General features: G+C 52.0%; 1 protein-coding gene across 8 annotated transcripts in view; it reads right to left on the bottom strand.

Annotated features, from left to right (window-relative positions):
* Positions 1-1,186: 1,186 nt before the first annotated feature.
* The window catches only part of SUSD3 (sushi domain containing 3), a 29,025-nt gene continuing 4,854 nt past the window's right edge, over positions 1,187-25,357 (bottom strand). For 2 of the 8 annotated variants that reach the window (XM_085018359.1, XM_021088140.2), the window contains exons 3-6: positions 9,464-9,652; positions 7,728-7,875; positions 6,635-6,790; positions 1,187-1,874 (exon numbers count right to left, since the gene is read on the bottom strand). In XM_085018359.1, coding sequence (XP_084874485.1) covers positions 1,709-1,874; positions 6,635-6,790; positions 7,728-7,875; positions 9,464-9,650 — 657 coding nt within the window. In that variant the 5' untranslated portion in view covers positions 9,651-9,652 and the 3' untranslated portion in view covers positions 1,187-1,708. Of the gene's footprint in view, positions 1,875-6,218; positions 6,374-6,634; positions 6,791-7,727; positions 7,876-9,463; positions 9,653-21,586; positions 21,735-23,776; positions 24,037-24,185; positions 24,319-25,357 lie in introns of those variants that run through there. The other 6 variants (XM_021088142.2, XM_021088141.2, XM_021088139.2 and 3 more) reach the window with 6 other exon arrangements.

Raw genomic sequence — 25,357 nt, 5'->3', positions numbered from 1 at the left:
AATGAGGTCCTAATGGTGGGGTTCTGATCCCATGGGATTTGCATCCCCCTAAGAGACACCAGAGAGCACTCTGTACGTGCTCCCAGAAAAGCCCATTGAGTGGAGTTCCTGTCATGGCTCTGTGGTTAGTGAATCTGACTAGGAACCATGAGGTTGCGGGTTTGATCCCTGGCCTTGCTCAGTGGGTTAAGGATCCGGCATTGCCGTGAGCTGTGGTGTAGGTCGCAGACGTGGCTCAGATCTTGCGGTGCTGTGGCTCTGGCGTAGGCTGGCAGCTACAGCTCCGATTCGACCCCTAGCCTGGGAACCTCCATATGCTGCAGGAGCGGCTTAAGAAATGGCAAAAAGACAAAAAAAAAAAAAAAAAAGCCCAGTGAGGACACAGTGAGAAGGTGGCCACCTGCAAGCCAGTCAGAGTGCTTCCCAGAAAACACGGCAGCCATCACTTTGATCTAGGACTTCCAGCCTCTAGAACTATGACATGAATCTCTGTATTTTAAGCCACCCAGCCTGTGGTATTTGCTATGGAAGCGTGAGCTGACTCAGATAGGGGTTGTTTGTTTCAGCAGCACAATCTCACCCATCCCGCATGATGTAACCACAGTGGTTACTATTTCTTGAGCTAAGAAGGCAGGTGTGGGAGTGAGCCATGTGGCCTAAGGTCAGGGGGTTCAGGGGGTAGCACAACCTCCTTCAAGAATACCTGCTCTTCTCTGTCAGGCTCTCTTCCTCATGGCTGTAAGGCCTCCAGGAAGCAGGAAGGGTCAGAGGGCAAACCTCACTGAGGGTCCTCAATGGTCAGACAGTTCACACAGCAAATCTCTCTCAACTGGCCCAGGAGGGAAGTGTCATCCAACTGCCAACCCTGGGATACAGCAGCAGTGACCCAGGGTGACTTCTAAGGCCCAGAAAGGTAAGATTTGTACTGGGGATTCTCACTGTGGAAACCAGTTGCCAGGATGTGAGGTAGCCCAGGCCACCTGAGGTGGCCACCACCCCATGAGGTCTCTCCTGACACCTGGCAGCAACCCAGCCAGCCTTCTACACGAGCCAGTGCGTGCTACCAGGTGACCTCAACCACATGGGAGGGACTCCCCAGCAAACCTGGAATCCCGAGCTGTAACAAGGTTTTGTGCCACTTCACTTGAGGTTTTGTTATGTAGGGATTGAAATTCAAAGACAGTGATTTTTACTTTTTCACAGAATTGTTTATTTCATACCCCTTCCCACAACTTTACAGATAACGGATGCAGGGCCTCATCTGGGTCCCTGCTTATAGGCAGCATGCCCTATGGGGGAACACACAAGGCGGCCAGCTGTGACTGTCACCTGCTGCCACTGTCACCTGCTGCCACATCCCCACTCTGCTATGCAAAACTACGTGTGCTTAAAGTGTCCCCCAGTCTCTTCAAAGGAGCCTGGCTAGAGGGAGCCCGCAGCTGGTTCTGGGAACTCAGTAGTGGTTTCAAGGAAGCCTATCTATAAAAACTGCCACAGCTGGGATCCCCTAGGACAGGACACCCCCTGTTAGGGTCCCCAGCTTAATGCCCTGAGAGATCCCTAAACTAGGAAGCTGATTTCACTGACCAATCTTGAACTGGACACATGTTGAGATGCAAGTCGCCGGCTGGTGGGGTCCGCTGGCCCTCTTGGTGTGGAGGACAGGTTCTGGCCTCTGCCTTTGCCACCCCAGGACATAGGCTGCAGGCTATCTAAGCACTCCCATGGTGGGGGCAGGCGGGGTCTGCCCTGCGGTTGCTGTGTGCACCATCACCTGGGCGTGGGGTGAGCTGGTGGGGCCACTGAGGGTCCAGGGGTCCTTGTCCATGCCTCGGGCCATGTTGGCCAGACCTCTGGTGCCCTCGCCGAGGTCTCTGCAGGGAGAGGAGGTGTGAGCTTGGGGGAAGAGTGGAGACCCCATTGAATCCCTATTCTGCCCCCAAGCTGGGTGCCTGGGCCCTGGCTTCAGTGGGCCTGGGATAGACTGTGCCCTGAGGTGAGAAGCCCCATTTCCTCTGGCCAGAGCTGCCTTGCACCCAAGAGGCCCCTCCATTGGTGCCTCTCCTTGGGCTTCAGGCCCCTTACTTGTTGGAGGGAGACCCAAGGAGTAGCACACCCATCTGCAAGAGTTGGATGGGGCTTCCTGGGGCTTTGGAGAGGAAGGGGCTTGTTCAGGATGAGCATAAACGATGCAGCCCAAGATGCCCAGGCAGAGAAGGGACACTGAGACCCCATGGAATTCTGGAGGACACTCTCACTCTTGTCTGGCTCTCCCCTGGCAGCCTGGGACCAGGTCTCCCACCTTCTTTTTTTATTTTTCCTTGTTAGGGCCGTATCTGCCACAAATGGAAGTTCCCAGGCCAGGGGTCAAATTGGAGCTGGAGCTGCAGCTGCTGGCCTACACCACAGCCACAGAAACGCCAGCTCTGAGTCACATCAGCCGCTACACAATAGCCTGCAGCAATGCTGGATCCTTAACCCACTGAGCAAGGCCAGGGATCAATTACCTGAATTCTCATAGATACTAGTCAGATTCTTAACCCACTGAGCCACAATGGGAACTCTCGATATCCCACCTTCTATATCTTCAGTTCCTTTGTGGCCTCCCTTAGCGCTTGAGCCACAAACTAACTCATTCTCCAGGCCGAGCAGACCCTGGCCCCACCTGGCCCTGCTCCTGTCTCCCACTTACACTGGCCTCTGCTTCCTGAGGCTGCCCAGCTGCTTCCTCCCCTTAAGACACTGTCTCTCTCCTTCCCCTCCAATGCAGGTTCCCCCGGTCTGCTCACTGCAGGCATCACCTCTTCCAGGAAGCTTTCCCAGATCTCTGTTCCCACCCACACCTAATGCTCAGAAAAGCTCTAGGGAGCAGTAGAAATTAAGAATTTATCTGCTGCTTCAATGAATAAGTGAATGAACCAATTAATTATTAATAAATCCTTAGCCCACTGAGCAAGACCAGGGATCAAACCTGCATACTCGTGGATACTAGTTTGATCCTTAACCTGCTGAGCCACAATAGGAACTCCTGGACAGGTTTCTTAAAATGGGATAAAAACAGTGCCCACTCCTAAGGTTAGAGCAGGTAATATTTGGAAGAGCTTACAACACGCCTCCATACAAAGTGAGTCCTGGGAAGCATATATGAAATAAAAATGAGGCCAAGGGGGCACAACTTGCCCTACTGCAGATTTCGCCACCCAGTAGTGGAAGAACGGGGTACCTGCACCTAGTCTAGGATGGCACCTCCCGAGAGGCCACAATTCCTTCTCTAACTCATTGGGACTCTTCTCAACTGAGATACAAGACAATATGTCACAGGTCTCTAATGGGGAGGGGCTGCCACAGGGCAGGGGGCAGTGGAGAAGATTTGATACCCACCAGGGAAACATGACTTGTGAAAAGGAGACAACCCCAACATAACTGAAGCCAAAAGAAAAGTGCTTGCAGCCAATAAACAGGTAAGAATCTCTTCCACAGTGTACACTGAGCTTCTGGTGTTGATGCGAAGAAGCATCAGCAGGTGGTTCAGCAGAGCAAACTGAAAATGACTAAAACCAGCACTGCAACTGGCAAGCAAAGGTATGGAGGAAACACTTCTCAATGTTGATCAATGAAATGCTGATGAGAATCACCTTGGTAACTCATACCTGCTAAGTGAGCTATTGAAAACAAATCACTGGAGTTCCTGTCATGCCACAGTGGAAATAAACCTGACTAGTATTCATAAAGATTCGAGTTCAATCCCTGGCCCCACCCAGTGGGTTGAAGATCCCACACTGCTGTGAGCTGTGGCATATATGTGGCTGATGCAGCTTGGATCAGGCATTGCTGTGGCTGTGGTGTAGGCCGCAGTTGCAACTCTGATTTGATCCCCATCCTGGGAACTTCCATATGTTGGACGTGCAGCCCTAAAAGGAAAAGAAAACAAATCATTAACACTTGATGTAGCATGGCTGTAAAAATGGTTTAACTAGTGCCAGATTTCTGGAGAAAAAATTTGGTACTAAATATATATGGACAATTTGGCCTAAACAGGCTGTTCCTAAGATCGGCCCAAAATGTCATCTTTGGAAAGAAAAAAAAGCCCAAAAACCAGCTTAAGCACAGGCACATGTGAACCTGAGCACAGCAGCTGAAGTAATTTGGAGCGAATGGACAACCAAGGCAACACAACGACGAGTCAAGTTAGGTGGAAAGGGCTCGAGGCGGCATTTCTGCCATGGCCTAAGGTGCATGCACAGCTCAGGGAGGGATGGAGGAGTCAGCTCCTTCCTGATGGCCTGGCCGCTCCCGGAGTCAGCCAGGCCCAGCATGCTGAGTGTGGACATGGGATCAGACAGACACCTGCCATCTCCGGAGCCTCGGTTTCCTCCCATGCGCACCGGGAACAAGAGGAGAATGGATAACAATGGCTAGCACTCACTGAACCCGTACCCCGGGCCAGGTCCAGATCACTGACTCCACAGGGCTGGGCGGCAGGCACTCCATGGTTCTCACTGCACAAGGGAGGACACTGAGGCACAGTCAGCACACAGTGCGGCGTCAGACTGGGGGCAGCGCCTGGCTCCCTGGAAGCTCCTGGGGGGCGGGCTGAGGAAATGGGCAGGCCACCTCTGCTCAGCCCCCTGGGGGGACAGAGGAAGCTCCAAATGGGCTGGAACTTTGTGGGAGGAAGGAGGCCCTCAGAGAACAAAGGCAAGATCATGAGGCAGCACAGCAGAGCCCCCACCAAGGATGGACAGGAGCTCATGGGAAACAGGGGTCCAGATGACATGGGAGGACGCGGCTGCGGAGGATGGCAGATGGGGAGACCTGTTACCACACTATTCTCTCTGTTTCTATGTATTCCTGAGATTTCCCCATAATAAGGTTTTAGGCAAGAATACCCATGAATTCAGAGTGATACTGAGACAATCACAAAACAAAATTGAAGGAAAAAACAGAACTCATCTTCACTCCCCATAGGAGGAAGGACAGGATGGTAATAGAATTAAAATCATTATTCCATAACTCCCAGGATCAAAACTGACTGACTGGATCATCCCTGGACACTAAAGCCACAGGTCAGAGGTCATGGGGGCAGCAGAGTGACCCTTAGTAGAGTCGCTTCTTTGTTTTTTGTTTTTGTTTTTTTGTCTTTTTGGGGCATATGGAGGTTCCCAAACCAGGGGTCTAATCAGAGCTGTAGCTGCCAGCCTATACCATAGCTTATGGCAATGCTGGATCCTTAACCCACTGAGCAAGGCCAGGGATCAAACCCACAACCTCATGGTTCCTAGTCGGATTCGTTTCCACTGTGCTGCAACGGGAACTCCACAGAATCACTTCTTTGTTACCTGACAATGGACTCATCTCAGCCAATAACGTGCCGTCCTTGTGCCCAGAGGGGGACAGCCTGACCCATGTCTGTGATTTGTACCAGCACCACCTATGGGGCACCCGCTCCAGGAATGCTGCCCAAGTGCAGTCACAAGGGGCCGCCAGACAGTCCAGAACATAGTGTCTGTAGAAGACCACTAGCCTGGGGCCCACAAAAAACAGCACCACCGAAGATAAATATCCTGTCCCATTTAAGAAGCCCAGAGACCAGGCAGCCCTGTGATCTTAGGCCAGAGGGTGCTCACTCAAAGCTGGCAACATTGGGAGATGTTCTTTTCTTTTGCTTTTTTTTTTGGGGCCACATATGGAAATTCCCAGGCTAGGGGTCAAAATGGCTACCCACAGCCACGGCAACACAGGATCCGAGCTGCATCTGTGACCCACACCACTGCTCACAGCAACGCCAGATCCTCAACTCCCTGAGTGAGGCCAGGGATCAAACCGGCATCCTCATGGGTACTAGTCAGGTTTGTAACCCGCTGAGCCACAACAGGAACTCTTAGGAGATGTTCTAACTGTTCAGCTTAGAGAAGACTCCTTGCATTAAAAAAAATGTATGGAAAAGAAGTTCCTGTTGTAGTGCAGCAGACATGAATCTGACTAGGAACCATGAGATTTTGGGTCCAATCTCTGGCCTCACTTAGTGGGTTAAGGATCTGGCGTTGCTGTGAGCTGTGGTGTAGGTCGCAGATGCGGCTGGGATACGGCATTGCTGTGGCTGTGGAGTAGGCCGGTAACTGTAGCTCCAATTAGACCCCTAGCCTGGGAACCTCTATATGCCGTGGGTGTGGCCCTAAAAAAACAAAAACAAACAAACAAACAAACAAATATATATATGGAAGAAATGTCCTTGTATTGGTTTAGGAAAAAAAGTGTGTGTGAGTGTGTGTGGGTGTGTGTATGTGTTGAAAGAGAGACAGAAACTGAGGAGCAGGGAGGGGGATGGGAAGAGCCAGCAGGTTGTCAGGGCACCATGGAGCCCTGCTGGGTCCTGGAGAGAGAAATACCCATGTCTAGAAGCTTCCTTCTCTGGACATGGGGTGAACAAGATAGACATGGGGTGGGAGGCAGCTCTGGGCACAGGTGCTGGAAGGTCACTGGCCCTTGCCTTGGGGGTGGAGGTTGAAGCCCTGGTGAGCCTAGGCTCCCAGTGTGTGGGGACAGCGGATGCCCATGGGGTCCAGGTTCTCTGGCCAAGTCAGGTCCCGCCCTCGCCACTGTCCCACTGCCCCCTTGCCCTGCCCATGCTCACGTGGTGAAGCTGTGGTTGTCGTGCCCATGGATGGGCTGGACTCTGGGCTCCCCACTGCTGCTGCTGTTGTTGTTGTTGAGGCCCTTGAGGCCAAGGTAAGGGGCCTGTACTGTCTCCAAGTCCTCGCCTCTCAACTGGAGCCACAGCTGGGCTGCCCTGCGGAGAGACGGGGGAAGGACATTCAGATGTGTGTGCCCAGGACACCACCTGCAAGCCTCTGTGGTGAGTATTTTAGGGCCATACAGCTCCTGTCGCAATGACTCAGCTCTGCTGCTGTAGGGAAAAAGCAGTCATGGGTGATGAATCAACACCAGGAAAACTCTACTTACAAAGACAGGTGGTGGAAAGTTCTGGAGATGAATTGAGCTGATGGCAGCACAATGTTGTGTGTGTAACGAATTCCCCTGAATTGTGCACTTAAAGATGGTTAAAATGGAAATTTGGATGTAGTAAGTGTCTTACCACAATTAAAAAATACCAAAAAGGGGGGATACGTTGGAGTTCCCTGGTGGCCTAGTGGGTGGGGATTCAGCGTTGTCACTACTGTGGCTCAAGTTTGATCCCTGACCTGGGAACTTCCATATGTCACCGATGCAGCCCCCCCGCCCCCGCAACCCCCTGCGAAAAAATAAACAGAAGAAGAAGAAGGGAAAAAAGGTGTATTAAACAAAGGTGGAGGGGAGGGGGATATTCCTACTGTGGTTCAGGATCTAGGCGTTGCTGAAAAGCACAAACAAACAAACAGAAAGAAAAGAAGAAAGAAATAAAATGAAAATGGTGGATAAGCTTCAGTGAAGCAAAGTAGAGGCCAGACCCCAGGTGCAGGCCATAGTTACGGGGTTGTGTGTCCATCCTGCATGCCCCCCACACAGCAGAGTACACACTGTGCACACTCAGGCTGCAGACCAAGACAATCTCCCAGGTACTCACCGCCTGTCTTGTGAAACACCAAGCCAATGAGCCACAGTCCTCCATGCCCTTGCTGCTCTGTGAACAGCAAGATGCAAGCTCCCTGCAGCCCTGCTCCCTGATGCGCCCAGGAGGCCTGGGATGCCTGCAGAAGATGCCCCTTGGCAGTGCTGGGCCACTGTACCTGTCTGACCGCTGCTGCTCACTCTTCTTCACACATTTCATGAGGCAGCAGGTGAGGAAGGCCATGGACATGAGCAGGATAATGGCACAGCTGACGATGGAGGAGATCACGGCCACCCTGAAGCCAAAGGTCTCATAGGGTGGTATAGCTGTGAGGGAGACAAACACCAGTACTTGGGCACAGCTTGTCCAGACCAGCGGCCCAGCCTGGCCTCAGCCAGCCTGGTTCCATCGGGGAGGTGGGAGGCACTGGCAATGGAGGTGAAGGTCTGTGCAACAGTTGTAGGGTGGGGCTCTCAGGTAAGAGTGACCCCTCAAGAAGGGGGTGTTTGAACACGGTTTTGGAGGGTGTATAGGAGTTTTTGGTGGTGCACTGGGGGAAGCTCTGACAGGGAGTTCAGTGATGGTGCCCCTGGGTCCTGCCCACTGTAGCCTGGGCCCCTGAGACCAGAGAACAGCAGACAACACACGGTCTATTTTCACAATACCTCAAGTTGGTGAAACCCTTCAGGAACATATATGTTTCTCAGGTCACTTTCCAAGAAAGTGCAAAAGCAAGGAAACTGCCAGTGTTGGGGGTCAAAGAACCTTTGGCACATATTGGCTGTGTGATCAAAAACTAGCAATATGGTAAAAACTAGTTCTCTCAGGTTCTAAAGGATGTTCTGGGAAATCAAGGCCCAGGATCCTAATTTGAACAACGTTGCATATTCTCCTCTGTAGTGGACACTGATCATACTTCCCAGTCCCTAGTCCCCTGCCCTAGCTGGACACTGGCCATCCAGACTAAAGACTATATCTCACAGCTTCCTTTGCAGCTACCTGTGGTCACATGACCATATTCTGGTCAGTGGCAAAGAGGGGGGAGGAGTGTGGGACAACTTCTAGGTGACTTCCTTCCTTCCTTGCCCTGAAACTAATCTTGTAACTACTGCTGCTGTCATGTAGTTGAGGTCATGCCCAACAGAGCCATGGCATGGAAAGGGCCTGGGTCACTACCACAGGGTGCCATTCTCCCCATCCCCAGAGCCATGGACAAGAGGAAGTTCCCATAGCCCCCATTATTTTCGTAACCCACATTATCTTGAGTTTTCTATCTCTCGGAATCTAATCCTAACACTTTCCTCAGAGATTCAACCACCAAATGAATATTTTAAAGGCTCTAAGAAGTCCTGCAGCCTATGAACTTAGCCTTTCCTGAGCCATATTGACTATAGAGCCCTTTTCAATGCATAATACACATTCACAGAACATATGTAGCCTTTCTTTGGAAAATGCTATGCTGGGTATTATTCTTCAACACCCTGTATAACAAATATAACTAGAAAACCATTTCCTCCCCCAGACATCCTGGCCCCTGGTGTCCCCAGTTCTAGAATTCTTGCCACATGGAATATCCTATTAAGATTTGCCATGTGTGTATGAAAGAAGGAATGAATGAATGAACAAGCTTTCTGCTTAATAGATAAAGTGCTAGCTCAGACAGCACAAGTAACCTCTTGGAGTTGACAGGCCAAGTCGGTGGCAGAGCTAGAATCTGGAGTAGCTGCTAGAACTTGAGTCTTTACCTGCCCTGAGCTACCTGGAGCCCCAGAGACCACCAGCACTGGGAGCAGGACCCTATACAGAGGTCCATGGCACCTTCTCTGTAGACACCCATGCCATCCATGTGACAAGATCAGCACGCCCCAAGGATTGCTGCTGAGCTGGGGGTGGGTCAGGGGGAGTGGGCCTCACTCTTGCACGTGGGGGTCCCTGAAGACCACTCAGCGATGCTTCCCTTCCAGGCACAGGTGAGGAGGCCAGACCCCACCATCTGGTGGCCCGAGGGGCAGTGGAACATGATGACAGTTCCCACAGAAGTGCCGTCCCCACGAAGTACTTGGAAGGTACCCTGTGAGGGTGACTGCACTTGCACACACATGCCTAGGAGAGAAGAGAGGAGAAAAAATTTTTAAAAAAAAGAAGAGAGGAAAGACAGCATGAGGATCCTGACCTGGAGGACTGGGGCTGGGCAGGAGCCCTTGCCTAGGATAGGTGTCATTGCCCCAGTGACCACACAATGCGCTGGAGAAGGTCATGCAGCCACCCAGACAACTGGGAGTGGCATCCCCATGGCCAGGGGCCTGGGGACAAAAGTGGAGCTGAACTACATTAAGTGAACTCTAGATGTTCATGGGGGTGATCAGAGAAACACACATCTAAAGATAATAAGAGAAAAAGACAATAATTATCCAAGTGTAGCCCCAAAGGCAGAATCAAGGGGGAAGAAGGAGGGAGAGAGATGAACAGATGTGATTTCATGACAAGGAAAAAATACACTTTTGTTACTCCATAATAATTGAAAAACAAACTCAGATGAAAAAAAGTAGGAAAAGATATTTGGAAAACATAGGCCAAAGGTTCATAATTTATAAAGGGATCTTAACACATCAAAAAAAAAAGCTGAACAGGAGTTCCTGTTATGGGTGCGGCAGAAACGAATCTGACCAGTACCCATGAGGATGCGGGTTCAACCCCTGGCCTTGCTCAGTGGGTTGAGGATCCAGTGCAGCGTGTATCTGCTGTACAGGTCACAGATGTGGCTTGGATCCCACATGGCTGTGGCGGTGGCATAGGCCAGCAGCTGTAGCTCCAATTTAACCCCTGGCCTGGGAACTTCCACATGCCTCAGGTATGGCCCTTAAAAAACCCAAAAACGAACCAAAAAAAAAAAAGCTGAACATGCAAGTAAAACAGAACGGATGAATGTGTGAATAGTTATGTATCTGGCCACAGATGCATAACTATTTCCTTTGGCTAAATACTCAGAGGTATACACAACACAAAGCTCTTCATATACTTTATCAAACTCCACCTAGAAAGGTTTGGATTGGAGCTCCTGCTGTGGCACCAAGGCGGTGTCTTGGGAGCACTGGGACGCAGTGGGTTAAGGATCTGGTGTTGCTGCAGCTGCTGCTTAGGTCAAGACAGGCTTGGATCTGATCCCTGATCCCTGGTTAATGAATCCAACTAGGAACCATGAGGTTGTGGGTTCGATTCCTGGCCTTGCTCAGTGGGTTAAGGATCCAACATTGCAGTGAGCTTTGGTGTAGGTTGTAGACACGGCTTGGACCCCGAGCTGCTGTGGCTCTGGCATAGGCCAGTGTTTACACGAGGTATAAGTAGCCAACAGATGTGAGAAAATTCCTGCCTCACTGTAGCTGAAGAAACACTAACTCAAATGAGAACTAAACTTTTACTCCTCCACTTGGCAAAAAGGAAAAGGAAAAAAGACCACATGTGAAGTTAGCAAAGGTCTGGGAGCCACCTCCCTCCGTCTTGCTGGTGGGGGTGCAGATCTAAATGTTCTTTTGGCCACCCCATGGCATATGGAGTTCCTGGGCCAGGGATCAGATCCAAGCCTGTCTTGACCTAAGCAGCAGCTGCAGCAACACCAGATCCTTAACCCACTGCGTCCCAGTGCTCCCAAGACACCACCTTGGTGCCACAGCAGGAGCTCCAATCCAAACCTTTCTAGGTGGAGTTTGATAAAGTATATGAAGAGCTTTGTGTTGTGTATACCTCTGAGTATTTAGCCAAAGGAAATAGTTATGTATCTGTGGCCAGGATTTCTATACCAGGAGATTTGTTTCTGAGGTGTACACAGAGCGAGAGGTTGGAAACCACCTACATCTGCAGCTGTGGGGCTGAGTTCATCAAAGGACATGTGACATGAATGGCAGCAATGGTGTCTTAAAGTGTTACAATGATGTCCTTACATAAGGACACAGAGAGGCACTTCAGATAAAATGGCAGTCACAAGCATTTTTATACAACAGTAATAGTGACAATAGTGGGCAAATATATAGAGTTTACTGCGTGCTGGACACCGTTCCAAACGTTTTATGTGCGTTAACACATCAATCCACAAGGCACCTTCCAGGGGAAAACCATCATTTTCTTCACTTGACAGGGGAGCAAATTGAGGCATAGGATGGTTAAGTCACCTCCTGATGTCACACAGCTCCTATGCTGTAGGGCAGAGATTCAGAACCAGGCAAGGAGGCTCTGAGCCAACCTTCTCAATACACACGTGTGAGACGTCATATTTACAGTGGAGCAGAGTCCCATTGTATGGATGGCCCTGTTTGCTTCCCAGTTCCCTGGTGATGGGTGTGTGAGTTGTTTCCAGTGTCCAAGAATAAGGAATGAAGCTGCTCCAATGTTCTGGAGCATGCCTCCTGGTGCCTGAGTGCAAGGGGCTTTTCTGTAACTTTTCTGATTTTTTTTTCCCCCTAGGGCCACAACCATGGCACATGAAAGTTCCCAGGCCAGGGGTTGAATAAGAGCTATAGCTGCCAGCCTACGCCACAGCCACAGCCACAAGGGATCCGAGCTGCGTCTGGGACCTACACCACAGTTCATGGCAATGCTGGATCCTTAACCCACCAAATGAGGCCAGGGACTGAACCCGCATCCTCATGGGTACTAGTCAGGTTCATTTCCACTGCACCACAATGGGAACTCCCTTCCTTCTGCTTTTCTAACTTTTTTTTTTTTTTTAATTTTAGGGCCACACCTGCGGCATATGGAAGTTCCCAGGCTAGGGGTCAAATTGGAGCTGCAGCTGCCAGTCTACACCACAGCCACAGTAATGCCAGATCAAAGCCACATCTGCGACCTACACCATAGCTCATGGCAACACCGGATCCTTAAGCCACTGAGCAAGGCCAGGGATCAAACCCGTGTCTTCATAGATACTAGTCGGGTTTGTTGCTGCTGAGCCACAACAGGAACTCCTGGAACTTTCTGATTTTTGAGCACGGTGTAATACTAGTGCATAAAGTGGTTAGTCCCAAACAAAGGGGTGACTGGTTGTGCTGGTGGTCCGGCCCAGGCCTGTGGCAACATTGACCAGAAGCAGTGTCTGTGCCTCACAGGGGCAGGGGCCTGGTGGGAGCAATGGTGGAGGCTGGGACAGAGGCTGCACTGCTCAGGCTGAGGACCCGGTTATTGCACACCAACTTGCAAAACCCCCTCACTTGTCTTCCACGTGATGCCCCCAGCTAGAACTGTCACCCAGGCACAGATGTCCTGCTGCCCACTCAGCCTGCCACACCCAGCCGGGATCCTGCACTGGCCAACCTGCTCATTACCTGGCCTCCCCCATTCCAACCTTGATGTCAGTCACCTCCATCCTTCACTTGCTCCCAGCTCCAAACTTAGAACCTACCTGGATGCTTTTTCTCAATCCACGACCAATTCGCCAACAAACTCTGGAGGGCTCTGTTATCAAAGTATGTACCCAGGACATCCGTGGGGGAATGGAGAGGCCGCCAAAATCCACATCCACCTGAAAGCAGCCACTTAGGGGATCCACTGTGGGATGCATGGAACACCATTTCACATGGGCTATAAGGACAAGCACAAGTGGGACAGCCCAAGGGTGGTGGCTATCACTGGGGAGGGCTGCACACATGCTCCCACGCACCCTGTAATCGCACGTCCCATGTCTATGCACAAGCAGCCCTGCCAGAGGAAAGTGAGGCTCAGGGAGGTCAAGATACCCCTTCCATGGCCACGTTGGCCCTGCCTGACCTTGGGTGAGGGTGTTCATAGGGCCTCAGCTCTGCCTTCTCCCCTCGGGGAGGCTGAGGCTGCCCCAGATCCTCTCTGTGGGCAGTGACAGTGAGGGACGGTGCTTGCCTGTGGCTGGCCAAGCCACATTTAGTGCACCCACAAGCTCTGCCCAACCCAGATACTGGGCGGGGTCTCACCAGGCTGAAATGCTGGGGGGTGGGGTGTGATGTGTGAGTCTAGGGGGCCCTTTGGGTTTGTGCACTTAGCCAGGAAAAGGGGGCTGACTTCTGGAACAGTACAAACAACACTGGGCATCTAATAAGTGCTTCACTGTATTACAGCCACATGAGGAAGGCGGTCCATCTCCACCTTACAGATGGGGCAACTGAACATAGCAAGGCTGGATGACACACTGAGGGTGGCAGGGGTGCAAGCGTGCTGGGCAATGTAAATGGCATGTCTGGGAGGATTCGGGCTTCCGTGTGCAGAAGTCCAATGTTCGAGTCACACAGCAATGCAATTCTGACAGACTCTAAAAGGCCCCAATTCCTGACCTTGTGCAGTGCTCAACCATCCACAGAAAAGAGTAGGGAAAAAATTGTTACTATCTTCATTTTAACACAAGGAACCAAGCTTGGAGAGGTGGCTGACCTGCCCAACACCCACAGATAAGAGAGGGTGCCCGAAGACATGACTGACCTAGGGCTTAAGAGTCCTAATTAACAGCAGAACAAGGGAGTGTGGGTATTTGCAACACACATGCTGAGTATCCTTCCTACATAGATAGCACTTAATAAGACAAAAATCATGACCAAAAGATGGGTAAATAAGGAAACAAAAATACTGCCCCAAACCAGGGGGCAGAGCGATTAATTATGAACATTAAACAGCATTCACATCAGAAAGGAAGAAACAAAACTTCTCTATTAGATGACCTGATCAAGTATCTTCAAAACTCCTAGGAAGCTGCTAAAAAAGTCTATGGGAACCAGTAAACAGTCCAGCAAGGTTGCAGGATACAAGATCAACACACAAAAATACATTGTATTTCAGTACAGCGGCAATGAGTAAACTAAAAATGCAGGAGTTCTGGCTGTGGCTCAGTGGTTAATGAATCCAACTAGGAACCATGAGGTTTCCAATTGTACCCCTAGCCTGGGAGCCTCCATATGCCGTGGGTGTAGCCCTAGAAAAGACAAAAAGACGGAAAAAAAAAAAAAAAAAAAGGCAATTAGGAAAACAATTCCAGGAGTTCCCTGGTGGCATAGTGCTTAAGGATTTGGTATTGTCACTGCTATGGTTTAGGTTCAATCCCTGGCCTAGGAATTTCCACGTGCTGTGGGCGTGGCCAAAAAGAAATTCCACGAATTCCCTGGAGGCACAGTGGATTGATGATCCAGTGTTGTCACTGCAGTCCACCCACTTGGGTGGTTGCTGTGGCACAGGTCCAATCCCAGGCCAAGAAACTTCTGCAGGTGTGGCCAAAAAAATAAAATTCCATTTATAAGAGCATCAAAAAGAATAAATCACTTGGGAATAAATTTAACAAAAGAAGTGTAAAACTTAAACTCTGGGGAAACCACAAAGCACTGTTGAGAGAAATTAAAGAAGACCCAAATAAAGGGAAATACATTACATGCTCATGGGTCAGACAACTTAACATGGTTAAGATAGCAATACCCCAATTCCGTTCATCTACAGATTCAACATGAACCCATTAGAGTTCCAGTGGCCACCTTTGTAGAAACGGACAAGCTGATCCTACATTTCAAATGGAAATGCAAAAGACCTAGAATAATCCAAAACAATCTTGAAAAAGAAGAACAAAGTTGGAGGACTCGTACTTCCTTATTTCAAAATTTACCACAAAGCTCCGGTGATCAAAACAGGGTTCTTCTGGCATAAAGACAGCCATATAGGCCAAGCCAAGAGCTGAGAGTCCGGAAATAAACTCACATACATAGTCAAATGATTTGCAACAAGGATGCCTAGACAATTCAATGGGAAGAGAATCGTTTTTCAACAAGTGGTGCTGGGAGAACAATACATACAATGCCAAAGAAGAAAGTTGGACCTCGGTCTTACATCATATACAAAAATTAACTTAAAATGAATCAAATACCTCAATATAAGAGAAAACTATAAAACTCTTAGAAGAAAACATAGGGGTAAATCTTCCTGACCTTGGATTAAGCAATGGCTTCTCAAAATACAAACAACAAAAGAAACAGATAAACTGGACTTCATTAAAATGAGAAAATTTGTGCTTCAAAGGATACTATCAAGAAGGTTAAGGGAGTTCCCTTGCAGCTCAGCAGGTTAAGAATCTGGCATTGCCACTGCTGTGGCTCTGGTTATAGCCCTGGGTTTGATCCCTGGCCCGGGAACTTCTGTATGCTGCAGACGGAGGCAAAAAAGAGAGGAGGCAGGCAGGCAAGAAAGAAAAGGGGAAAGACAGCCTACAGAGTGGGAGAAAATATTTGCAAATCTTCTATCTAATAAGAGATTATTTTAAGAATGTATAAATTGGGAGTTCCTGTTGGGGCTCAGCTAGTTAAGAATCTGACATAATGTCTGGGAGGATGCAGATTCTATCCCTTGCCTGGCTTAGTGGGTTAAAGCTCTGGTGTTGCCATGACCTGTGGTGTAGGTCACAGATGCAGCTTGGATCTGGAATTTCTGTGGCTGTGGCACAAGCCAGCAGGTACAGCTCTGATTCTACCACTGGCCTGGGAACTTCCACATGCCGCAGATGTGGACCTGACAAGAAAAAAGAGAGTGTATAAATTATTATTATACTGAATTATAAAAAGACAACTCGATTTATAAATGGGCAGAAGATATGAACAGTCATTTCACTAAAGACATTCCAAAGGCCACCAATAAGCACGTGAAAAGACGCTCAACATCCTTAGCTTCACACTGGAGGTACTCCTTCATATCCACCATGACAAAGACCCGATAACAGGTATACCAAGAATGTGGAGGAGTTCCTGTCATGGCTCAGTGGTTAACAAACCCAACTAGTAACCATGAGGTTGCAGGTTCGATCCCCCTCACTCAGTGGGTTAAGGATCTGGTGTTACTGTGGCTGTGGTGTAGGCCAGCAGCTACAGCTCTGATTAGACCCCTAGCTTGGGACTTCCATATGCCACAGATGTGGCCCTAAAAAAACCCAAAAAAACAAAACAAAAAAAAAACAAAAAAAGACAAGAATGTGGAGAAACTGGAGCCCTCACACACTGCAGCTGGGAATGGAAATGGGGCAGCCACTTTGCAGTTTCTCCAACAGTCACAGCGAGTATTTCCATATGATGCAGCAATGCCCCACCCGGCCATATACCCAAGGGAAAGGAGAACACATCCACAGGAAAACTTGGACACAAATGTCCACAGAAGGACTATAATAGCCAAAAAAGTAGAACCCACCTAAATGTCCATCACCTGATGAATCTAGATAAAGAAAAATGTGGTCCAGGCACACAATGGACTATTATCTGGAAATAAAAAGAAATGAAGTGGAATACCTGTCCTGGCGCAGCAGAAACAAATCTGACTGGTATCCATGAGGACACAGGTTCGATCCCTGGCCTTGCTCAGTGGTTAAGGATCTAGCGTTGCTGTGAGCTCTGGTATAGGTTGTAGATGCGGCTTGAATCCCGTGTTGCTGTGGCTGTGGCAAAGGCCAGCAGCCGTAGCTCCAATTAATTGGACCCCTAGCCTGGGAACCTCCATGTGCCGCAAGTGTGGCCCTGAAAAGCCAAAAAAAAAAAAAAAAAAAAAAAAATGAAGCGCTGATACATGCTACAACATGGATGAACCTTCAAAACATGATGCTCAGCCCATGAAACTAGTCACCAAAACCCCACATATTGTATGATTCCATTCATATGCAATGTCTAGCACAGGCATACACAGACAGAAAGTACATCAGTAGTGGTCTAGGGCTGGGGGGAGGAGTAGTTGGGAGGTGACCTCTAAGGGATGTGGAGCCTCCTTTTGGGGTGATAAAAATCTCCTAAAATTAACTGCGGTGAGGTTTGCGCATATCTGTGAATATACTAAAAGCCATCAAGTTGTACACTTTATTCATTTATCTTTTATGGCCGCACCCACAACATATGGAAGTTCCTGGGCCAGGGACTGAATCCAAGCCACAGCTGCGACAAATACAGGATGCTTAAACCCACTGCACTGGGCTGGGGATCGAATCTGCACCTCCACAGAGACCCAAGCTGCTGCACTCAGATTCTTAACTCACTACATCACAGAGGGAACTCCAAGTTGTGCGCTTTATTTAAAAAAAAAATTTTTTTTCTTTTTATGGCCACACCTGAAGCACATGGAAGTTCCTGGGCTAGAGGTTAAATCAGAGCTGCAGCTGCCAGCCTAAGACTCAAGTCACAGCAATGCTGAGCCAGGCCAGGGATAAACCCGCATCTTTCTGGAGACTATGTAGGGTTCTTAACCTGCTTGGCCACAATGGGAACTCCTGTGCCCTTGAGATGTGTGAATTGTATGGCATGTGAATAATACCTCGATAAAGCTGTAAGAAAAATTCAGGGGATATGTATCAATTCAAAGAAATGAAAATTTAAAATTTAAGATATAACTTTTGGTTTCTTAGCTTGGTTGGGATCAAAAAGACCAGCCCACCAGGTTGGTGAACGTGTAGAGGAAGGGGCACATAACCCCTGGGGCAGAGGGCACAGCAGGGAGGACCTGGGAGGCTGTTCTGCCCTGCAGCTGCAGCAGGAGACAGGCAGATCCTTGCAGGCAGGAAGGGGTGGGGAGCCTCGGAGAAGCAGGGTGCGGAGGACATGGTACCCACCCTGTGCCCCCAATCTGGACACTTACCCTCACTGGTCTTGGGTCACCCAGTACTCAGTGGTACAGTGGGATGCCAACTGTGACTCCAGAGCACAGGTCCTTAATTAATCACCATGCTCTGTCTCCACAGGTGCCAAAGCGGGAATGAACACATGCGTGAAAGAATGCATGCATGAATGAATGAATGACCTATCAGTTGAGAGCTGTGATCAGCACTCCCCTGGAAGAATCTCTTTCCTTTTTCAGGATCCTGGACTTGGACAGATGCTGTTCTTTCAGCTAGGGAAGTGGATTGGGGGTTGGAACTGGGTAGACACAGCAGGGCAGCCACAGGGCAGCCACGTGGAGCCTTCCCCAGAGTGACTGGGCAGCAAACACTTCCCAGTCCCCAAATTAGAGCTGCCACTTCTCCATTTTTCCATGGCCAAGCACCTTCCCGTGCAGCCCTCCAGGAAGGGAGGCCCCTGTGGGGGGGGTCAGCACAGGGGAGAGCAGTGGGAGCACTTGCGGCTGTCTGCCCAGCACCCGCACCAGCACCTGGCACGTGAAAGGAGGAAGCGATGAACTTGGATCCATCCCTTAAAGATACAACTAGAACTTCATCAAAAAAGTAAGACCCCTGAAGGACGGGCAAAGAGATAGAAAATGATGTGATGAAGCAGAACTAGTGACATGTTAAGGGGTAAGATGGAGCTGGGGGTGGGGATTACGGGTGTGTGGTCATGAAGTCTTTAAACTCTGCGATTTTTTTTTTCTTTTTTGGGCCACACCTGAGGCATATGGAGGTTCCCAGGCTAGGGGCTGAATCAGAGCTGTAGCTGCCGGTCTACACCACAGCAACACGGGATCGGAACCACATCTGCAACCTACACCACAGCTCATGGCAACATCAGATCTTTAACCTACTGAGTGAGGCCAGGGATTGAACCGGCAACCTCACAGTTCCTAGTTGGATTTGTTAACCACTGAGCCACAACAGGAACTCCAACTCTGCGATATATTTGAAAAAATGTTAAGAGTGGGGAGAAATCCTCAAGTGTCACTGCTGAATTTAACTGACTGCCTGATGTGCCCTGGTGGGCCTTCCAGGCTCCGGGGCATGGCCACCCAACTCCCTACCCAGGGCCCAACCCAGACCCTATGTTACCAGCTTGGATGACCCCTGGCATGGGGAGTCACAGAGGGCAGCAGAGGCTCCAGGAAGTGAGGCAGCAGGCCAATTTTGCAGCCACACGTGTCTGGGTACAAACCACACTGACCAGCTGAGTGACCAGATTAGTGTAAATGCTGCAGCGGGCAGCCAGGTGGGGGCCGACTGAGACGATGTGCAGCTCCAGTCCCAGTCCCAGTGAGGAAACCACCACTGCTGTGGGGAGAGGGCCTGGCTGCCAACAGCCACATCCTGCGAGGCGGTTGGGTTCCGGTGTGGCAAGGACGCCCATCCTAAGACAGCAATGTGGGCTGTTTCACCAGCCCAGGGGTCACACATCTTAAAGGACAGAACGAACCCCCCTCCTCCATGAGGCCCAGAGCATGTTCTGCTTCCTGGAGCCTCATCAACGTGGGAGGGTAAGGGGTGACGCCACAGAGAGGGAACAGGCCTGACCGGCAAACTGAAGTCTTAAGGGGAAGGTTAAAGAGAATTTGGAGCACAGGCCCCGTGAAAACACGGTGGCCTAGAGCTAGGTATGCTGCAGGGCTGGGGGTAGGAGCAGCTTCCCGGAGACTCGGCATGGGGGTGCTCTTCCTCCCCAGACCTGCGCCCTTACACTCTGCATTTCCAGCCAGCCAGTACGGGCTCACACCCCTATCAGAGGCAGGGAGCCCCCGCTCCTAGCATTGCTGTATTGTTTGACCGGGTCTTCTTGTGAAAATGAAAATGAAAGGTCTGAGGAAATAACTCTGGTAAGGGGGGGGGGGGGCTTTCCCACAGCACACCCCTGCACTGGGTACCTCACAGAACCCTCTCCTCTCTGAGAGGTGGCAAGCTCAGTCCCCAGCAGTGTGAGAGCTTAGAGGCTAAGGCAGAGGAGCCAGGGGGGCCTGGTCAGCTAGGACACCACCCTCACACCCCAGCTCCTCTCCACCAGGTCCGACTCTGTGCCACCACCTCCCAGCCTCAAGTCCAGAACCTGGTTCTCACCTTGCTCAGGCTCAATTTACCAACCTGCAAAACAGGGAGACCTGCTCTCTAGGATCACAGGAGAGTGGGACCACCTGGGAGAGATCTTGAACCCAGGCTGGGAGCTCAGGAATGCCCCAGAAAAGGAGGCTCAATACCTAGTTCCTACCCCTAGAGCCCAAAGCCACAGCACTCAGGACACCTCCATCCATCACACCCACACCCTGACCAAGTCCCCTGAGAGACCATGACACCCAGAACACCTGAACTTGCCACCCCCACCCCAACTCTAAGAGGATCTCCTGCCTCCCTTCTCAGGGCTGAGCCCATTTTCCAGATGAGGAAACTAAGGCCCACAGACCTGCTGAAGGTCCCAGGTATACACTAGCAGTGCCCCCATCAGACCTTTCTATAGGACTGGTGGCAAGTAGCCCCAGTGGGACAGGAAGGTGGCACAGTGCTGAAGGCTACCAGGGCTTCAGTCTACCCACCTTCCAAGGCAATTCCGAGAAATCACCAAGGCTGGCACGTGGGCCAGTGGGCTCCAGTGACCACACGACCTAACCACTGCAAACCCAGCCTCTGCTCACACTTCTTACTGCCCTCTCCAGAGCCCTGGAGAGCCCTGGACCCTCTAGTTGGCCCCCCAAAAGCCCCTCCCCACACTTGGTGTCTAAGCAGCAAATCCCACCTCCTTCCTCCCTTGCTGAAAACCCTCACAGACACCTTACACGCCTCCTTGGCCTGGTCCCTGCAGGAGGCTACCCCCACTGCCAGCTGTCCCTTCCTTCCAGCACCGCCCAGCCCTGGTGCCCGTCCCACCTACTTGCAGCCCTACTCAGACAGTGGATGCTGTACCTCCCCCAGCCCTCCTTTGGCTGGGTCCCTGCACCCCTCAACCTTTGGTGTATTTTTCTCTCTGCACCCTTTGTGACCCCCATCTTTTTTACTAAGTACAAATAAATCTCAAAGACGAGGATAAACAACAGGAAAAACAAAGGGCGTGGATTTGTTGCAAACAAGATACAAACCAAAGGCAAACCCTACAGGCTCCCTGCACAGTGGAGAAGCAGACCCACCCAATACTCCCCATCTAATTCTCCAGCCCAGGCTTTACTCCCTCCCACTCCCTAACACACAGAGGGATGTACGGCCTGAACTGGACAGCCCGTCCTCCCAGCCTGCCTCCCCCAAGCGGCCTGGCCAGCGGGAGTGAGAACAATCCTGCTTGTTAATCTTTCAGCTGGAACCTTGGACCACAGGCCCATCCCTCCCGTCCCCCTTCATGGAGCCTCCAAGGCCCCCAAACCCTGACCTCACTGGCTGGGGCCAGGTAAATAAGTTACCTTTTATACCAGCCATGGCTGTGGACCGCAGGTACAGGAGGGAGATGGGGGAAGCAGGCCACTGGACCAGCCCACTGAGGGCCTGAGTCCCCATGGGACTGGACAGTTACTTCCTTGTTCTGAGTCTCAGTTTCCCAAAGTGGAAAGAGGAAGCCTCGGGAGGAATTTCTCAAAGAGAAATTAAAAAGGGTGATGTGTACACAGGTACTCCATGGAGAGGAGGACCCCCCAAGACCCCAGCAGTTGGGGCAGCCACATGTGGAGGCCCATGCCCTGGCTGTGTGTCCTGAGGCAGGCACAGGTGCAGAGCTACCTTGGCCAGAGTCTAGACCCGGGTCTCCCAGCGACTCCCCTGACAGCATGTCAGCTCACACCTGCGGAACACACACTCTCCTCCAGAACAGAACTAGGCTCATTCCAGCCCTGAAGAGGGCACCTCTCCAAACCTCTCGGGGAGAAGATTGAGGCTGCAGGGAGCATCCTTCATCCAGCAGCTCTGCCTCCACCCTCATGGAAGGCCAGAGCTGGCCTCAGCAGCACAGAGGCCACCCACTCCCTCTGGGCTTTGGTCTCCCCTCTGTGAAATGGGCCCAGGCTGGCTGTGTGGCCAGGCTGCAGGAATGAAGAGGATGCCCACAGAGCATGAACTCAGCCAGCCAGCAGTCCTGCTGCCCACTTCTGGGCCCTGCCTCCACAATTCTTTCAGGGACATGGGGGAGGGTCACCTTCGGCCACTGGAACCCTGATTTCCTCCTCCTGCAGGGCCGTGTTCCCAGACAATCTCCCCAATCAGGGAGTGTTGCAGCTGCTCTGGGAACAGGGCCAGGGACAAGCCAGGGCTGTAAGGGTAGCAAGAGGGCAGCCTCCCAGTTGGCCATTCAACAGAGACTTAAGGCCTTGCTCTGAGCCGGCCTCCTGCCACCTGCCCCTCACCTGGGAGATGAGGGGAGAATCCTAGGACTCTCTGGTTGAACTCTCATACCTCCTCTAGAAAAAGCAGAAAATTGCACCCATTTTACAGACTGCAGGAAAAACACTCCCCCCCCTTGTTGGGATTTAGATGGTGCCAAAGACCCCCATACCCATTACTTCACTTCCCCCCCCCAGGGAGAGGTGAACACAAAGTTCAGAGTCCAGGAGACTGGGGTCATGGGACAGAGGAGTCGGGACAACAGCATTATCCTGGAGCAGAACCCTGGCCAGATGGGTGCACTGGGCCCTCCTGGCTCCCCCTGGCCTGTCCACAAGCCTGGGGCAGGTATACACTGCCCACCACGTAGGACGTGGGGAAACTAAGGCAGAGAGAGAGACACACCCCAGGTCAGAGGAGGGGCTCCAACCCCAAATTCCCAGGAAAGGGCTCACGGGCTGGGACACCCCCCCCCCCCCCAGGGCTCACATCTGGGAGGAGGCTGAGTGGCTGCTGGTCAGAAGCAGGGCTGGACAGGCCAGAGGGTAGGGACTGTCTGGACTCTGACAGTCCCTTTCTGGATTTGGAGACCCAGGAGAGTCCTCTGCAAAGGCCTTTGGTATGCAGCCAGGGCCTCCCCCTGCCTGTCCTTGGCTGACCTTGGACGCGACCCTCTACCTCTCAGTGGACACTCACCAGGCAGTGTGGCACGACTTGCACACCCACACTGTCTTCACACACAGGGGCAAAACACCACACTCACAGCTGGGCAGCAGGCCACGGGAGAGAGTCCAAGAAAATATATCCACTCGCCAGGCCAGGGGCAGGTTTCGGGTCTTAGCTCCCATAGCACCAAGCCACATGCCTCAGTTTCACCGTCTGAAAGGGTGCAGGCATCCCTCCAAGTTGGCAGGTGTCATTAAGCGTGACTGGCTGCAGCTTGGGCAGGGTGTGACCTGTGCCAGGCTGCTCCTCTCCAGGCCCAGCTTCCACCCCTGCAACTCAGCGCCTAGCCTGGGGCACCGTTGTGCAGAGACTCCTCAGGCTTGAGGGAGAGGGGACAGAGAGCACTGAAGGTCGCCTCCAGGAACATCGGGGCACAAGATCAGGGTTTGGTTATGTTTCTAAAAGGGTTCGAATTTAGCAAAGCCCATCTTGGAACCTGAGCCTCGGACGCATCTCCCATACCCGAGCAGGGCAGGAAGGTGAACCCCCTACAGAATCAACTCGAAAGTAATCGCTTAAGGTAACAACCAGCCCACCCCTCCCTCCGGAGTTACCAGACCCTCATCCCAGGCCCGGCTGCCGCGGGGACGTCAAACAGTCGCTCCCCTCTCCCAGGTTCAGTTTCTCCACCTGCGGAATGCGGCTGGAGGACCAGCCCAGGAACCCTAGCACCTGCTCGAGGCGAGGCCGGTTTCGGTTTCCCCACGTCCGTCGCCCCGAGGCGGCCCCCATCAGGAAAGGGCGCGCACCTGGGTTGGCTGGTGGCTAGACGCCGCCGCTGAGCTTCCACTCGGCTGGGGCGCCCTCGACGGAGAGGGTCGAGAAGGTTGGTCTCCGGCTGTGCGCCTCCCCGCGGCAGTCTGCCAACCCGCCACCCCCAGGGCTGTGCTCCCCGCCCCTCGGCTTCCCGGTCCGTGAAATGGGCGCAGAGCCCCGCTTGGGACCCGCGGCCTCCGCCCTCACCTGTGCGGTTCCCTGGGGCTGACGTGGCGTGGCCCAAGCGTCCCCCAGGCCTCGCCCTGCGGCGGACGGTCACTGCCACCCCGCGCATCTCTACGCCCTGCGCGGCGCTCCGCCGGACTGCCGCCCCGGGGCCAGCGGGGGCGGGGCGGCCAGGACACGCCCTCCCAGGGCTGGGGGCGGGGTCGGCCCCGTGGGAGCCCGCATCCCCGAAGGGGCATAGCAGGCTGAGCGGGAAGTTGCGCTCCAAGGCCTTGCGCAGGTGCTGCCCTCTGCCGCTGCCCCTCCGACCATCCCGGCCCCTCAAGCCAGGTCAGGTGTTCCTGTTGAGTAGCACGTGTGGACCCCGGCGGTGTCACTGTGGGTCAGGCCCTTTGTGGTGAATGTCGATGTTGTAGGTCCTCAGTGAGGGACCTCACGGTCTTGAGGGCAGGATTCAGACTCCAGAGTCTGGCCCAGGGTTCACACGGAACACACCAGGGGCACCTGCCCTCTCCTTGCTCACCGCCTCCTACCCAGCCTCTTCTGCAGAGGCCCCAGGCTGGGCGCCGCAGCCCGCCCCTTCCTCTCCCTAAGACCCCGCCCACCCCGGCGCATCACCCGCCCAGGCCCAGGCAATCGCGAGGGAGCTATAAGGCCAGATTTCCTAGCTGAGGCATCTCAGGGCAGCGCTTGACCAGGTGACGAGCGTGGCAGGGCTGGGAGAAAGCAGATGGAAGATTCTTGGGTCTATCTTGGTCTGCAGTCCTAGTCTAATGGTGGATCCTTATGTCTGTCTTAGTCTCCACCATCTAGTCTAATGGTGGATCTCTGGATCTATCTTGATCTCCGCTACTCACTGCAATGGAGAATCCCAGGGTCTGTCTTGGATCACTGAGTTTATCCACCATTAGACTAGGTTGGAGACCAAGATAGACACATGGATCCAACATTAGACTAGGTAGTGGAGACTATGACAGTAGATCCAGGGGGCCACCATTAGTAAGTAGTGGAGAGAATATAGACAGGGAGATCTACCATTAGATTAGGAGTGCAGGTTAAGATAGATCCAGGAATGCACCATTCTACTAGGAGTAGAGACAAGATAGACACAGGGACCCACCATCAGACTAGGTAGTAGAGATCAAGATAGATCCAGGGATCCCACACTGGACTGAGTAGTGGAGACCAACAAA

Source organism: Sus scrofa, chromosome 3, assembly GCF_054392235.1.
Source record: "Sus scrofa isolate SSC_HxYL_T2T_F1_AM1 chromosome 3, Sscrofa_HxYL_maternal_Yorkshire_Landrace_v2.0, whole genome shotgun sequence".
NCBI lineage: Eukaryota > Metazoa > Chordata > Mammalia > Artiodactyla > Suidae > Sus > Sus scrofa.
The sequence above is the reverse complement of the archived record's forward strand: the minus strand, read 5'-3'. Positions and strand labels throughout refer to the sequence as shown.